The sequence below is a fragment of the Coregonus clupeaformis genome, chromosome 13 (genome assembly GCF_020615455.1).
Source record: "Coregonus clupeaformis isolate EN_2021a chromosome 13, ASM2061545v1, whole genome shotgun sequence".
NCBI classification, from domain to species: domain Eukaryota; kingdom Metazoa; phylum Chordata; class Actinopteri; order Salmoniformes; family Salmonidae; genus Coregonus; species Coregonus clupeaformis.
The window spans coordinates 33387278-33404335 of NC_059204.1; the positions used below are offsets into that span (position 1 = coordinate 33387278).

The following is a 17058-nucleotide window of genomic DNA, read 5'->3' on the forward strand; positions in this document are numbered from 1 at the left end:
CTAGAATCGGCTTCCTATTTCACAACAAAGCCTCCTTCCCTCATGCTGCCAAACATGCCCTCGTAAAACTGACTATCCTACCGATCCTTGACTTCGGTGATGTCATTTACAAAATAGCCTCCAACACCCTACTCAGCAAATTGGATGTAGTCTATCACAGTGCCATCCGTATATATTTTCTGTTGTACTTTTGACTTTGTTTTGTTTACCCCATATGTATCTCTGTGTTGTTGTTTTTATCGCACTGCTTTGCTTTATCTTGGCCAGGTCGCAGTTGAAAATGAGAACTTGTTCTCAACTGGCTTACCTGGTTAAATAAAGGTGAAAAAATGGACAAGGAGGTTGCCCTTGTCCTGTCTCTTCTTCTCTGGGGTTTATTGGAAGACTACACAACCTATAATATGTATTGCCACCACCTACTGTACTGGGCAGTGAACGTGAAAAATATAACATCCATTGTGGGAAAAGATGACAAACCACAGAATAGACATCAAATTCAAAACCCGTCCCACTCCTTCAGTCCAAAACAGGAGCCTGTGAGGGCGGAACAGTCGTAACAGTATTCCTTGCAAGGCCTCGGCTGTGAAGTCGAGTCCCCAAAAACTTTCAGCCGCACTCACAGTGATGCCAGTTCTCAGATTTCTTCTCCGCTTGTGCCGACTCCTACAAAAGTGGTCTTTCCAACTGGTGGACTTCCAAGTACACAAGTAAGCAGGCATGAAAATGAATTGGGATTAGGCAGTGTCACCCTCATCATTTTCTAAACTAATGACAGACACACCAATCTTACAGAATACACACTTTAAATAGTTTTATTCATATTAGAGTCGGAAGGCACTGTACATCAAATCAAGTGCATCAATCAAAGTACAATTTCCATTAAAAGGACCAGACGAAGAAGGCCAGATAAAGAAAAGTGGAGAGAAGGGTAGGGTAGAGGATCCAAACCTGCCTAACTGAAACTATTTCATAGCTGCATCATCAAAATATACACATTGCTCTTTGGGTAATGCTAAACACATTGTCTGAATAAATACATAAATCCCAACATTTTCAATGTAAAAGGTGCAACCTTCATATAAGATACAGGTAACTGCACATTCTACACAACCATCCCAATCTGTAAGATCACAGATTCTCTCAAACATCAAGAACTTCATTGTTACTTGCTCACATACAGAAACAACCACAATTCTGGAGGGCAGTGTAAATAATACTACCTCTCCAAACGTACACAACTTCCACATTACTAAGTAAACTAAATGTTTCATCAACCAGGTCTTATGAGGTATAACAATATCATTAAGTATCTACACATATCTGGGAATGTTAGTAAATAGCGAACACATTCATATGACTAATAATAATAATATTTTGTTTATATAGCTAGCGCTTTTCATACAGAATCTCAAAAAACTATTCAGGCAGCTGGCAGTTCATGGGAGATGGTCTTCCACAGATAGGAGTAACTTGAGTGTTGGTGGTGGCATCGATGGTACAGCCATCAGTCAGACAGGCAGGCCCGGAGCTTTTCATCAGGCACTTCTGTCGCTTAAGTTCACAGCTACTCCTCTGTATAGGCTGGAACATCCACCAACGAAAGTGTAGCACCCACCTGAGTGATGCTTTGGCAGTCTCCTATGAGACGAGCCTCTGTCAGCACAGCGCAGTCCGCATCCTTCCAGAAACCGGGACAGGTGGAACAAACATCCGGTGCATCATTCAAATTTAGATTAACTAGCTAGCTATAGCTAGCCAAGCTAAGTAAAGACTTGCCGTCGTCAGTCCTGCAAATCCATGGGATACGAACAAGATATTGTAGCTCAACATGTTATCAAACCCCCCCAAAAAATATACAAACAATTATATATTTAAAAAACACTTAAAAAGAACAAAGATGGGCACAGTCTCAAAGTTAAAGTACTTCTAGAAGAACATGTGACAGTGACCCTATTTTCAGATCAAGTAAAAAAAAAAAATACAGGAAAAACTATCAAATACACAAATACATATGTACACAATTAATCTAGAGAAAGTGACAAAATTGAAACAAACCACATGAAAAACATTTAAGTAACTGAAAGGATTGTTGCAAAGCTGGATCTGTCAGGTGCAGACGACCGTGAAGTACTAGAGAGAGGTCAGAGACTAGCACAAGCCTTAGTCCTGCTCCTGTGTCATCACAGCAATGCCCACCTGGGCATGCCTGATGGTGCGTCCATGGAGCTTGTACCCATCCTGCTTCACCACAGCAACGGTGCCAGGCTCCTCTCCCTCAGCAGGAGTGTGGCACACTATCTCGTGCTGGTAGGGGTCGTATTTAGCCCCAACAGGGCTCATCTTCTCCAGACCGTGCTTTGTGAAGACCCCCTGCAGCCGGTCCTTGACCTGGGCCAGTCTCTGGACCTCCTCCCCCTGCAGGTTTCCTGTCGTCTGCTTCAACAGGTCAGCCACCTCCACCAGGTCACGGCAGAAACTCTGGATCCCTGTGGGAGTGGAGTGGTAGGGGAGAGGGATTACAACTGCACAAAGTAGAAGGACCATACTAGGTATGGGTCGGAGATGTCAGGGTAGGAAAAAAACAACATCTCACCAAATATCTTGGCGTCTTGAACAAACTTCTGAGTTCTTCTTCGAACGTTGTCAGAGTCAGCCAGGACCCTTTTGTATCTTTCCTAGAATACAATGCAGTACATCTTACGTGATTAAAAATACATATACAGTGCCTTCCGAAATCATTCAGACCCCTTGACTTTTTCCACATTGTTACGTTAAAGACTCTCAGCCTTATTCTAAAATTGATAATTTTTTAAAGAAAGTCCTCAGCAATCTACACACAATACCCCCTAATGACAAAGCAAAAACAGGATGTTAGACATTTTTGCTAATTTCTTACAAATAAAAAACAGATACCTTATTTACATAAGTATTCAGACCCTTTGCTATGAGACTCGAAAATTGAGCTCAGGTGCATCCTGTTTCCATTGAGTATCCTTGAGATGGTTCTACAACTTGATTGGAGTCCACCTGTGGTAAATTCAATTGATTGGACATGATTAGGAAAGGCACACACCTCTCTATATAAGGTTCCACAGTTGACGGTGCATGTCAAAGAAAAAAACAAGCCATGAGGTCCAAGGAATTGTCCGTAGAGCTCCGAGACAGGATTGTGACGAGGCACAGATCTGATGAAGGGTACCAAAACATTTCTGCAGCATTGAAGGTCCATAAGAACACAGTGGCCTCCATCATTCTTAAATGGAAGAAGTTTGGAAACCACCATGCCAAACTGAGCAATCGGGTGAGAAGGGCCTTGGTCAGGGAGGTGACCAAGAACCCGATGGTCACTCTGACAGAGCTCCAGAGTTCCTCTGTGGAGATGGGAGAACCTTACAGAAGGACAGCCATCTTTGCAGCACTCCACCAATCAGGCCTTTATGGTTGAGTGACCAGACGGAAGCCACTCCTCAGTTAAAGGCACATGACAGCCCACTTGGAGTTTGCCAAAAGGCACCTAAAGACTCTCAGACCATGAGAAACAAGATTAAATTCTTTGGCCTGAATGCCAAGCATCACATCTGGAGGAAACCTGGCACCATCCCTATGGTGAAGCATGGTGGTGGCAGAATCATCATGATGTGGGGATGTTTTTCAGCGGCAGGGACTGGGAGACTAGTCAGGATCAAGGGAAAGAAACAGAGAAAATTACAGAGAGATCCTTGATGAAAACCTGCTCCAGAGCGCTCAGGACCTTAGACTGGGGAGAAGGTTCACCTTCCAACACGACAAAGACCCTAAGCACACAGCCAAGACAACGCAGGAGTGGCTTCGGGACAAGTCTCTCAATGTCCTTGAGTGGCTCAGCCAGAGCCCGGACTTGAACCCGATCGATCATCTCTGGAGAGACCTGAAAATAGCTGTGCAGCAACGCTCCCCATCCAACCTGACAGAGCTTGAGAGGATCTGCAGAGAAGAATGGGAGAAACTCCCCAAATACAAGTGTGCCAAGCTTGTAGCGTCATACCCAAGAAGACTTGAGGCTGTAATCGCTACCAAAGTTGCATTAAGAAAGTACTGAGTAAAAGGTCTGAATACTTATGTAAATGTAATATTGATTTACTTTTAATAAATTAGCAAACATTTCTAAAAACCTGTTTTTGGTTTGTCATTATGGGGTATTGTGTGTAGATTGATGAGGGAAAAAAACTATTTAATCCATTTTAGAATAAGGCTGTAACTGTAACAAAATGTGGAAAAAGTCAAGGGGTCTGAATACTTTCCGATTTTGACGCACTAAACCACATCTCAAACTCATTCCACAGAGGGCCGAGTGTCTGCGAATTTTCACTCCTCCCTTGTACTTGATTGATGAAATAAGGTCACTAATTTATAAGGAACTCTCCTCACCTGGTTGTCTAGGTCTTCATTGAAAGGAAAACCCCAAAACCTGCAGACACTAGGCCAGGGATCTTCAACTAGATTCAGCCGCGGGACACCAGTTGGGGAACCCTGCACTAGGCCCTCCATGGAATGAGTTGGACACCCCTGCACTGAACCATTCACACCAAGTCTGGTGAGTTTTTCCCTCCACTTATCCGAATAATTAGCATAAGGTCACCAACACTGCTTCAGGTTTCTTGGGGTGTACTTCGATACAAAGCCACCAGGGGCCTCTTCAGAGTCCCCAAATCCAGAAGGAATTCAAGGCAACGCGCAGTATTATATAGAGCAAGGATCGGCAACTAGATTCAGCCGCGGGTGGATTTTTTCTTGAGCGGATGGTCAGGTGGCCGGAACATAATTACAAATAATTTGTTGACTGCAAGAAGCAAAAACAGATATAATGTTTGACTAAAACATAATATTTTCAAACCTTGCTTACATTTGTATATGATCACGTGTCTCTCTATTATACGTGGAAATACTTGGGAACAGATTTCCCAAATTAAAATCACTTCGAGCTGATTTCCTGGTGTTTTTACACTACCGGTCAAAAGTTTTAGAACACCTACTCATTCAAGGGTTTTTCTTAATTTTTTATTATTTTCTACATTGTAGAATAATAGTGAAGACATCAAAACTTTGAAATTTACATTTACATTTTAGTCATTTAGCAGACGCTCTTATCCAGAGCGACTTACAGTTAGTGAGTGCATACATTATTTTTTATTTTATTTTTCATACCCCCGTGGGAATTGAACCCACCACCCTGGCGTTGCAAACGCCATGCTCTACCAACTGAGCTACATCCCTGCCGGCCATTCCCTCCCCTACCCTGGACGACGCTGGGCCAATTGTGCGCCGCCCCAAATAACACATATGGAATCATGTAGTAACCAAAAAATTGTTAAACAAATCTAAATCTATTTTATTTTTGAGATTCTTCAAATAGCCACCCTTTGCCTTGATGACAGCTTTACACACTCTCGGCATTCTCTCAACCAGCTTCATGAGGTAGTCACCTAGAATGCATTTCAACTAACAGGTTTGCCTTCTTAAAAGTTAATTTGTGGAATGGACATTAGACCGGTGGAAATTTGTCCTTTGGTCTGGAGTCCAACATGGAGATTTTTGGTTCCAACTACCGTGTCTTTGTGAGACGCGGTGTGGGTGAACGGATGATCTCCGCATGTGTATTTCCCACCGTAAAGCATGGAGGACGAGGTGTTATGGTGTGGGGGTGCTTTTTTGGTGACACTGTCTGTGATTTATTTAGAATTCAAGGGACACTTAACCAGCATGGCTACCACAGCATTCTGCAGCGATACGCCATCCCATCTGGTTTGGGCTTAGTGGGACTATCATTTGTTTTTCAACAGGACAATGACCCAACACACCTCTAAAGAAGGAGAGTGATGGAGTGCTGCATCAGATGACCTGGCATCCACAACCCCCCGACCTCAACCCAATTGAGATGGTTTGGGATGAATTGGACCGCAGAGTGAAGGAAAAGCAGCCAACAAGTGCTCAGCATATGTGGGAACTCCTTCAAGACTGTTGGAAAAGCATTCCAGGTGAAGCTGGTTGAGAGAATGCCAAGAGTGTGCAAAGCTGTCATCAAGGCAAAGGGTGGCTATTTGAAAAATCTCAAATATAAAATACATTTTGATTTGTTGAACACTTTTTTTGGTTACTACATGATTCCATGTGTGTTATTTCATAGTTTTGATGTCTTCACTATTATTCTACAATGTAGAAAATAGTAAAAATAAAGAAAAACCTTTGGATGAGTAAGTGTTCTAAAACTTTTGACCGGTAGTGTATGTCCAAGAATGAAAATTCAACAACAACAAAATATTGTTATTTTTGCCATTGCTGCGGTCATTCTGAGTGGCCATATGTTGTTCAAAGTGGCTGGAGAGGACGCAGTAATGAGAGAAAAATCATATACTACTGGAAAAATAATATGCTAAGGCAAATATTAGGTTAAGCTTTCATGAATCATGAAAGGTGCTTGGCTACGTTTCATTCAGTTGCACCCCATTTATTACGAGAGGAAATGCAAAACCGCCACCTGTCATTCCCTCGCACATATATGACCATCATGACGCTTGCTGCTTACATTTTTCTTTCTATCTGATTAAAGAGATGAAGTCCAGACAGGCTAGGCCTATTTTAGGAAACTTTCTGAATGGACATAGAGAATTAGCAAACTCATAGACGCACACCCACCCACCTAAAAGGACCCATCAATCAAAGCTGCCTGCCGCGTATCTCACTCGGACATAAGCAAATCTCATTTCTCCTTTTCCAAAAATGGATTAAAAACCTTGCCTTAGCTTCAAATACTTTCTGTAGCATATCAAAAAATAGTCTACATTATAGTATAATGCTAAATCAATGTAGCCTATCATATAAATTGACAAGGAAAGTTGTAAGGGGGCGATATAGAGACAGCTGTGATACACGCTGTATGAAGATGAAATTGACAACCATTAGAAAATAGAAAGACATGCATGCAACCTGTCCATAGCAACCTGTCCATAGCAACCTGTCCGTAGTCTAGTGATCAGCCGTTGATCAATGTTTGTGAAGCAATGGGTGGTTATGGTGACACCACATTTGAATTTGAGTGCTTTATCTAAATCTGTGCAACCACTTATTGATAAGGGTCAACTCTGGCGGATATTTACTTAGTCTTTTAGGGTTGCCTATAGCACAGATTCACTTTAGCAGATCATATAATATATATAGCCAAATATATAGGCTATACAAATGATGCATTAACATATTAATGAACTTCTAACTTACACATCGCTCTTCTTCACTGTTCCCTTCTTGCACAATTCACAACTCCACTGGCCTATCTCTTCTCCCCCTCTCTCTAGCTATTGAATGAGCAGCCTATATATAGACAATGAACAGCAATATTTTTTAAAAAAATGTAGGGGGTAGATCAGCTTTAATATTTCAGATAGATTGTAACTTTTTTTGTAAACATTTTGTCATTTAGCAGACGCTCTTATCCAGAGCGACTTACAGTTAGTGAGTGCATACATTTTTTCATACTTCAACTTTTATCAATGTAATTGTCTGCATCACTTCCAATCCCCCATATTTTATTTTCTCGCATATATATACACACGTATATACATATATATACACACACACACACACACACACACACACACACATATATATATATATATACAGTGGGGGAAAAAAAGTATTTAGTCAGCCACCAATTGTGCAAGTTCTCCCACTTAAAAAGATGAGAGGCCTGTAATTTTCATCATAGGTATACGTCAACTATGACAGAATTTTTTTTCCAGAAAACCACATTGTAGGATTTTTAATGAATTTATTTGAAAATTATGGTGGTAAATAAGCATTTGGTCAATAACAAAAGTTTCTCAATACTTTGTTATATACCCTTTGTTGGCAATGACACAGGTGAAACGTTTTCTGTAAGTCTTCACAAGGTTTTCACACACTGTTGCTGGTATTTTGGCCCATTCCTCCATGCAGATCTCCTCTAGAGCAGTGATGTTTTGGGGCTGTCGCTGGGCAACACGGACTTTCAACTTCCTCCAAAGATTTTCTATGGGGTTGAGATCTGGAGACTGGCTAGGCCACTCCAGGACCTTGAAATGCTTCTTACGAAGCCACTCCTTCGTTGCCCGGGCGGTGTGTTTGGGATCATTGTCATGCTGAAAGTCCCAGCCACGTTTCATCTTCAATGCCCTTGCTGATGGAAGGAGGTTTTCACTCAAAATCTCACGATACATGGCCCCATTCATTCTTTCCTTTACACGGATCAGTCGTCCTGGTCCCTTTGCAGAAAAACAGCCCCAAAGCATGATGTTTCCACCCCCATGCTTCACAGTAGGTATGGTGTTCTTTGGATGCAACTCAGCATTCTTTGTCCTCCAAACACGACGAGTTTTTACCAAAAAGTTCTATTTTGTTTTCATCTTACCATATGACATTCTCCCAATCCTCTTCTGGATCATCCAAATGCACTCTAGCAAACTTCAGATGGGCCTGGACATGTACTGGCTTAAGCAGGGGGACACGTCTGGCACTGCAGGATTTGAGTCCCTGGCGGCGTAGTGTGTTACTGATGGTAGGCTTTGTTACTTTGGTCCCAGCTCTCTGCAGGTCATTCATTAGGTCCCCCCGTGTGGTTCTGGGATTTTTGCTCACCGTTCTTGTGATCATTTTGACCCCACGGGGTGAGATCTTGCGTGGAGCCCCAGATCGAGGGAGATTATCAGTGGTCTTGTATGTCTTCCATTTCCTAATAATTGCTCCCACAGTTGATTTCTTCAAACCAAGCTGCGTACCTATTGCAGATTCAGTCTTCCCAGCCTGGTGCAGGTCTACAATTTTGTTTCTGGTGTCCTTTGACAGCTCTTTGGTCTTGGCCATAGTGGAGTTTGGAGTGTGACTGTTTGAGGTTGTGGACAGGTGTCTTTTATACCGATAACAAGTTCAAACAGGTGCCGTTAATACAGGTAACGAGTGGAGGACAGAGGAGCCTCTTAAAGAAGAAGTTACAGGTCTGTGAGAGCCAGAAATCTTGCTTGTTTGTAGGTGACCAAATACTTATTTTCCACCATAATTTGCAAAGGGTAAATTCATTAAAAATCCTACAATGTGATTTTCTGGATTTTTTCCCCTCAATTTGTCTGTCATAGTTGACGTGTACCTATGATGAAAATTTCAGGCCTCTCTCATCTTTTTAAGTGGGAGAACTTGCACAATTGGTGGCTGACTAAATACTTTCCCCCCCCCACTGTGTGTGTGTGTGTGTGTGTGTGTGTGTGTGTGTGTGTGTGTGTGTGTGTGTGTGTCCAACCCCACCACCCCTTCCCCAATTGGAGTAAACTAGTGAACAACAACGCTTAGGCCTCTACTTCCAGCCCATACATACTATATACATTTTATGGACACAGTCAAATTCTACAATAATTATATTTTGTTTGTTTTTACTCCTGAACTTCCTTCGATCATTTTCATGATGTCCATCTGGTTTGCTTCTATATGCCATATTTTTCTAACTGTGCTCTTTCACAAAAGCTCTCAACCTATAACCTATATACTTATTATGGACACAGTATGCTTTACATTAGTTATCTTGTTGTTATTAGTTGTTGTTATTAGTCCCATCCTTCAGCTCCATTCAACACCTCCCATCTATCTCGTAACACCATCCATATTGATTTTCTGTGATGTTTTACAAAAGTTCTGAACCTTTCTATTCTCATTGTTTCTACAGATCGTGAATTGAATATAAACATTTTTGCTAAAAGTATTATTATATTATTGATCGATTGACTATGACTTTTCAGATCACCCAGTAGTGCTATCTGCAGGGTTAGCTCCAGGTAAATATTGCAATCCTTTAGCCATTCCTGGACCTGTGTCCAAAAACAAGCTACAAATGGACAGTACCAAAACAAATGATCTAATGATTCTGTCTCGTCGCAGCAAAATCTGTAGAGCTGGGAAGATTGTATCCCCCATATAAATAACATTCTATTGGTAGCAAGAATTGTATATAATAATTTAAATTCAAAGATTCTACGTTTTGAATCCGGCGTCGTTTTGCGTATCAATTCATAAACACTATGCCATGGAATCGGTACGTCAAAAATCTCTTCCCAACTATTTTGCAATCTGTATGGGACGGCTGTCAATCCTTTGGTCCTTAAATGAAACAGGTATATTTTTTTATTTATCACAATTTTCTTTAACCAATTATGTTCTTTAATGCAAGGCCGACAGACAAGTTCCTTACTTTTTCCCCCTTCCACTTGCCTCTTCCATTTATGCGGTAATACTGCAATTATTTGGTTGTAATTTTGGGTAGAGCAGACATTTCCATATGATTTTGTTAGCTGCATGTGCGACATCACTCCACCAGTCCTACCGATAATATAATTCACGAACAGCAATATAGTTTGAAACTTATTTCAAGCAATAAAAAAATAAAAAAACGAATAGGCCTATTCGAGGAAAGAAGCATAGATCGATCCTCTTGCTTGCTGAATGGCTATAAAATAGGCTACAGCGTTGGCAATGAACTGGCGGGGAAGTTTGAATGGCGAGAGCGACGTGTAGCTCTGGTGTGACGTGATCACATTGGCTAAATTGATACATTGCTGCACTGATGCATTGCAAATGTAAAACAACCGGCAGAGAGAAATCAATTATTTTATTCACACAAAGAATACACAGACCTGTCAGTGGCAGTGCGCGTTCTATTGGTCAACAGCTTATTTTAGCATGCGAAATGACGCAAAAACCTGTTCCGAATAAATAATTGACAGATTGCGGCTAGGACGATATTTTGCAATTGGTGTGAACGACACCATAAACAAGACGTGCTCGTATTAATTTTATACAGACAAATAATTCGGACAAAAATAACAGACTTTGTGAGAAAGGGCCTTTACTGTCACCATTGAGGCTCTTACCGTCAGCTCCCTGACCTGCTCCTCCAGCTTGCTGGCTCTCATCTCCAGCAGTCTCACATTGGTCCCCGCATGGCTGGAGTCATCTGTGGTGTCATCACCATGGCAATCATCACCTGTTCCCCACTGCTTTGCTGCTGTGCTGTAGAGGCCAATCACGGCGCTGGAATGCATAATGTGGAAGAGAAGAAAGGTTCAGAATATCGGCCTCAATAGATCTTACTCCGTGCAGTAATATTATTAGTAGCAATCAGGGCAAATCTAAAATCCATTATGTATGTTCCCTCATTACATAATGTTGTGAAACAATTCGCTGTTCAAACACAATTTCCTTCTGAACAACATTTGACTCCCTAATTCTACTTAATGTGGCTGAGCGCCAATATCCCACTTTTGTGGGATTTGTAATATAGCTCAGGCTATAGCCACTAACCAACTTAGGATCCCTTTAGACTCGTTCTTTGAGAAGAATGACAGTAAAGATTATGACAGAGTGGGTGTAAACATAGAAGTGTAAAATACAGCAGTATCAATAAGTGCTTCATGCTTATCCAACACACTCTTATTCTAGTTCAAATAAACCGTTTAAAACAATAGATTTCAGATACAAGGATTGCTGTTTATGCAGTGCTAAGTGAGGCATGATGCTCCAACTCCATTGACAGAGAGACTGGAATTCAATCAAACCCACCACAGCAAGGTTAACAGAGTGTCTTTTGTTTACAAAGTATTGGCCTGGGCAAAGCAAAGTAAACATCACCTAGCTAGCTAGTTAGTTTGTTATCATTAACTAACCAGTTAGCTACCATTCATTTTGACATTAGATAGCTCTGCAAGCGTTATAATGTCATAATACGTTCTTTACTCACCAAATATGAAGTTTTGCTGAGCAACTATAGCGATTTACTGCTGTCACACCTGGTATGTACTATTGGTGCTTTACAGACAACTGGTAACTCTGACAAAAAACGAGGTCAAATCATGACGTCAGTGATCTTCAGGAGCCTTAGAAAGATGCCAGAGTTTCCGGAGTTCCCAGTTGTCTTGAACGCACTGAAGTCGGAGATTTCGAGTTGTTTTGAACGCAGCACAAGATTTAATATTTTCCCGAAAATCTACAAATGTTCCTTCCCGAGATTGCAACCATCCTGGTAATAACACGGTATTCCCGTTCAAACCGGAAATCCTATTTCAAGGCATTTGAAGTACTTTCAAGACAACTGAAGAAAATAAATGTCAAATCATGATGTTAGTGATCTTCAGTTCGGAAAGCCAGAGCTCTAGAAAGAGGCCAGAGTTCCCGACTTGGAATTCCGAGTTGGATGACCGTTCAAAACTATTTTTCCCCAGTCAGAGCTCTTTTTCTTCTGAGAGTTCCAAGTTCTGAAGTCTGAGATTTCCAAGTTGTTTTAAATGCAACAATTATACCAGCTAAAAAACAAAATTCTGACAGGATTGTACCACTGTAAATGGAAAAATATGGACAGGAATTGTAACAGTCTCTTGTTGTATTTGTCACAATTTAGGCCTAATCAACTCTAAGTTCTGTCAAACTCACCACACAATTAGTTGATGTAGCCTAGTTTAAATGTAGGCCTAAAATATTTGGTTATTACCCTACAGCCTTGTTGAAAATTACATTCGTTTTGGCTTACCTTTGACTGAAAGATGTCAGCCAGCTTGTTGGCCCTGATCTCTCCCCTTGCACCTGGCTATCAGGGGGATTTCGGAAGGTTGTAGCTGTGTTTACTGTATGATAACCCACTTAATGTGGTGACTTTGCCACAGGGAACATATCCAATTCAATGTTTTTCCACTGGTTTCCTCATGCATAAAAGTGGTGGAATTAACTTTATTTATATTTGACAACTTTTACTACATTCCTAAAGAAAATGTACTTTTTACTACATAAATTTTCCCTGAAATAGGAAAATGGTCAAGTTCACGTACCATGGTCATCCCTACTGCCCCTGATCTGGCGGACTCACTAAACACACATGCTTCATTTATAAATCATGTCTGAGTGTTGGAGTGTGCCCCTGGCTATCCGTAAATAAATAAAAAACAAGAAAATGACGCCGTCTGGTTTGTGAATATATTAGAATTACAAATATGTATATTAAAACAGAATACTTTTAAAAAATAAAATATTTCATGAAGGATCTTTATTTTACTCAAGTATGAAAATTGATTTTTACAATGAGGCCCGCAACACCCTGAATTGCCCCCACCCCCAAAAAATGAGTTGTAATTTTGTTGCATTAATGTTGATTCTTTATCATTAAAACATTAAAAATATAAAGAAACAATGGTGTGATTTTGTTTGATTGATGGGAATCTACACTGCAACAGCCTATCACGGCCTTAATAAAAAGAAAGTTAGGCTACGTACGTGACGTAGCCTACGTCAGTGTAGCCGCTCAACAGTTACCGCGCATTTTTTAAAGCTGGATGAGTTTTCGCCGGCTTACTCGCTTCAGTTCGTCATGGATATCCGTAAGTGGTTGAAAAGCCCACCAACAGTCTCCTCTGCCAAATTGGATACGACACCGACGCCTCCTGATGTAGTTGGAGAAGGAGACCCTGGACGACAGTCTGAGCCTGATGCTAGTAGCTCCGTGGAGTCCGACCCTGGGCCTGGCAGGACCTGCAGGTCAAGTGCAACCGCGACTGGGGCAGCATTTGGGCCACAACTGCCTGTTGAATCAGTGGGTGTGAGTGACCTCGGCATGGACCAACCCAAACAGGTTGTGTTGAGGAAATATCCAGTCAAAATGTTTGGTTCAAAAAAACGATCATTTTCCTCTAGCTGGTATTTGAACAGGGACTGGCTTGAGTACTCGGTGGAAAAGGACTCCGCATTTTGTTATGCGTGCAGGAAATTCAAATCTGTATCATCGGACGCGACCTTCTCCATTAAGGGATTTAATGATTGGAAACATGCAATTGGAACAGGCAAGGGCTTAAATAAGCATGCAGCTTCAAAATAACATTTAGCCTGTGAAGCGATGTGGAGAGATTCAGAAAAACGTAGAGAGACAGGAAATACGTTTCCACTCTCTTAAAATCAGAGCAACTGGCTCGCAACAGATACTACATGTCAGCTGTAATTGATATGCTGGAGTTTTTAGTGGTGAATCAAATTGCCCTTACGTGGTGATAATGCTGGTTTTGCCAGTGTGCTAGATGATAATAGCTCAATGGGGCTGTTTTTGTCTCTCTTTGAGTACACCATGCGCAAAGATCCCGAACTGACACGGATTACAAAAACAATCCCACAGAATGCACGCTATACCAGCCCACAGATACAAAACGAGATTATCTAAATGATGAGCAAACTCGTGACAGAGGAGATAGTGAGACAAGTCGACAATAGCTGGTATTCAATTAAAGTGGATGGCACACGGGTCCTTTGGGCCAAGAAAACATATCTGTAGTTGTGCGTTTTGTTGACAAAAACTATGGTCTGTGTGAGCGCCTCTTGGTAATGGCCACATCTGAGAAAGGTGATGCAGAGGCTCTGACAGGTGTCATCATTGATGAGCTCACCAGCGCCGGACTCAGCACGGACAAAATCCTGAGTCAAGTTTATGATGGCGCATCACTCATGTCTGGCAGGCATGGTGGTGTGCAGAAATTGCTCCAAAACAAGCTGGATCGTAACATACCATATATTCACTGCTTTAATCACCAACTTCATCTGATTGTGATTCATGCCATGTCCAGTGAAGCAGCTGTCGATGATTTTTTTGGAGTATGCAACATGCTGTACAACTTCATCAGGAAGCCAACCGTGGCTATTCTGTACAAAGGCGATACCCTGAAACGTCTCTTGGACCAGAGATGGACTGGCCACTTGGCAACGGTCAAAGTTGTGGTGAAGGGTTTTCACGACATATCCACATTACTGACCGAGGTGGAAAACACACGAGGCCTTGGAGCGGAGGTGCGCGTCGAGGCTACGGGGCTGCTTCGTGCCATTACGCAGCGCAGTTCTCTTTTCATTGCGCACCTTGTTATGAAACTGTTGTCACTTTTCGAGCCGCCTAACAGACTACTACAGGCCGAAGATATGGACTTGTTCACTGCGGTGACACTTGTGAACAGCGCTTCTGACTGTGTGAAGACACTGTGGGATCTCTGCGCTCCTCCAGCATCGGCCACCGAGGCTGTGCCGGTGACCGACCCTGGTCCAAGCAAGAGAAGACGCACAATTAATAAGAACCTCAGCGGATTTGCAGTTGAAGAAACAGTTGGTCAGCCACAAAGTGACATAGATGAAAAGACTGAGTTCATGAGATTGTTTTACAGTGTTATCGATGCTGTGCAAGGAGAGATGAATGCGCGTTTTGGAGAGCGCAGTAGCGAGCTCATTGGCGCACTGGCTGCTTTGAACCCAGAGGCGGATGATAATTTCCTGGACCCATCAAAGGTAACCCCTCTCCTGGTATTAGCTGGAACTGATGTGGTTGAATCTGAATATACTGTGGCTCGGGAGTTCCTGGTGAAGAAAATGACTGACACCCCGGTTCCCCCCGAAGATGGAAAATGGACAATAGCCAACATCCTCAGCACATTCAACTGTGCACTCCAGGCTATGCCGACTGTTCTCACAGCCTACACACTTGCCCTAACTTTAGGAGCTTCCACAGCAATGTGTGAACTCATTTTCCACGCTCAAAAGCGTCTTCTCAGAGCATCGGCGCAGTATGCTGCACAGACGCAAGGCCCAGCTGATTCAGCTTGCTTTTGAAAAGGACCTCACTCACAAGTTTAAGTCCGAGTGGAAGGATACTTTGATGAGGAGGTTCTGCTCTGAGAAACGCCGCCTCCCGCTGTACTGACAGGAGGGACTGGAGAGAGGACAGCGCTGCCTCCACTCAAAGTACCGGTAGGTTCAAAGTCTCTCTGTGTGTGTATATGCGTGTGTGTGTGTGTGTGTCTCATGGCAATGCATATCCCTCTGTTGACTGCTTTAAAATGCAATGTTTGAGAGCTGCTTCTGCTGTTACATCTAATATGTTGTATAGTCAAGTGTTTTATGGATATTCATAACATTGCTTCTATGTAATGTGGTGTAGGCTATAGGCTACCTGGTCATATTGCTGTTGGTTATGTTTAATGTGATGATTACGTGCTGCGCAAATAGAGTATACGATTATTATAAATATACGTACTGTAGGCTAATAATAATTGTGCCCTGCCCTCCCATGCATTTCATATGCCCCCCTTAAGACTGAGGTCTGGCGACGGGTCTGAGTACTGTCCTGGAGCGCCCCTGCCTCCCGCCTATGTACTGGAGCCATGTCTTACAAATGTACCAATAGAAGTATAAAGAGGGGTTCCTGCATATGCAGGAATGCCCACATGTAGGAACGCCCCGAATTACGGGCTGCAGTTGACCCTTCTCGAATACAAGGCCTCTCAAGGTCAGAAGCTGTACACACCTTCGCCACATCTCAATTTGTCTGATCACCACACCAAACGAGCAACGTTACCTTGGAAATACAATGTCAGAATACGTGTAGAGAGAAAAGTGCATAAAACAGGAATAAAGTTCGATTTACTCGCGCGTAACTCAGGTTTGAATTCCCAGCTAGCTAACGTTAGCAAAGCTAGCTTTCGAGCTAACGCTGGCTAGCTTGTTGAAAGTGTTGTCTTTACTTTAACGTTTACACTGTATTTTAAATAGCTAGAGTAGCTATATGTTGACAATATTTACCTGCAATCATTCGACAAGAAGAGTTGTAATCTGCCGACGCAGTTGAGATTTTTCCGAGCCGAGAAAAGACAGCGTATGGCCATATTTTTAGATTCTGTTTACAATCCACTGCAGCGGAAGTATGGGACAGCCGACTGGCCGTCACTAGTTACCACAGCCACAAAGTCAAACCCCGCCGTTTTCTACAATTTATATTCTAAATGTCATTTTAAACCTAGCCGTAACCTTAAACGGAGACCAAAAAAGTAGTTTTCATGAATCTTTACGATATAGCCAATTTTGACTGTGGCTGTGCAATCTAGTGGAAACACAGTTGTTCGAGTCTTCTTTCTCTTCTGTTGGGCTTTATGGCTGAGTACAAACCCGATGGTGCATTACCGCCACCTGCTGGTATGGTGGCGACGGACTAGGTTCTTA

At 42.2% G+C, this 17058-nt stretch overlaps 1 protein-coding gene across 1 annotated transcript; it reads right to left on the reverse strand.

Moving 5' to 3' along the window:
• Nucleotides 1-796: 796 nt before the first annotated feature.
• grpel2 (GrpE-like 2, mitochondrial) lies at nucleotides 797-16982 on the reverse strand. The gene is made up of 4 exons (XM_041893526.2): nucleotides 16642-16982; nucleotides 10923-11082; nucleotides 2594-2675; nucleotides 797-2486 (listed from the first exon to the last, which is right to left on the reverse strand). The coding sequence occupies exons 1-4, from the start codon at nucleotides 16722-16724 to the stop codon at nucleotides 2161-2163; spliced, it is 651 nt and encodes a 216-aa protein (XP_041749460.1). The 5' UTR covers nucleotides 16725-16982; the 3' UTR covers nucleotides 797-2160.
• Between the last annotated feature and the right edge of the window lie 76 nt (nucleotides 16983-17058).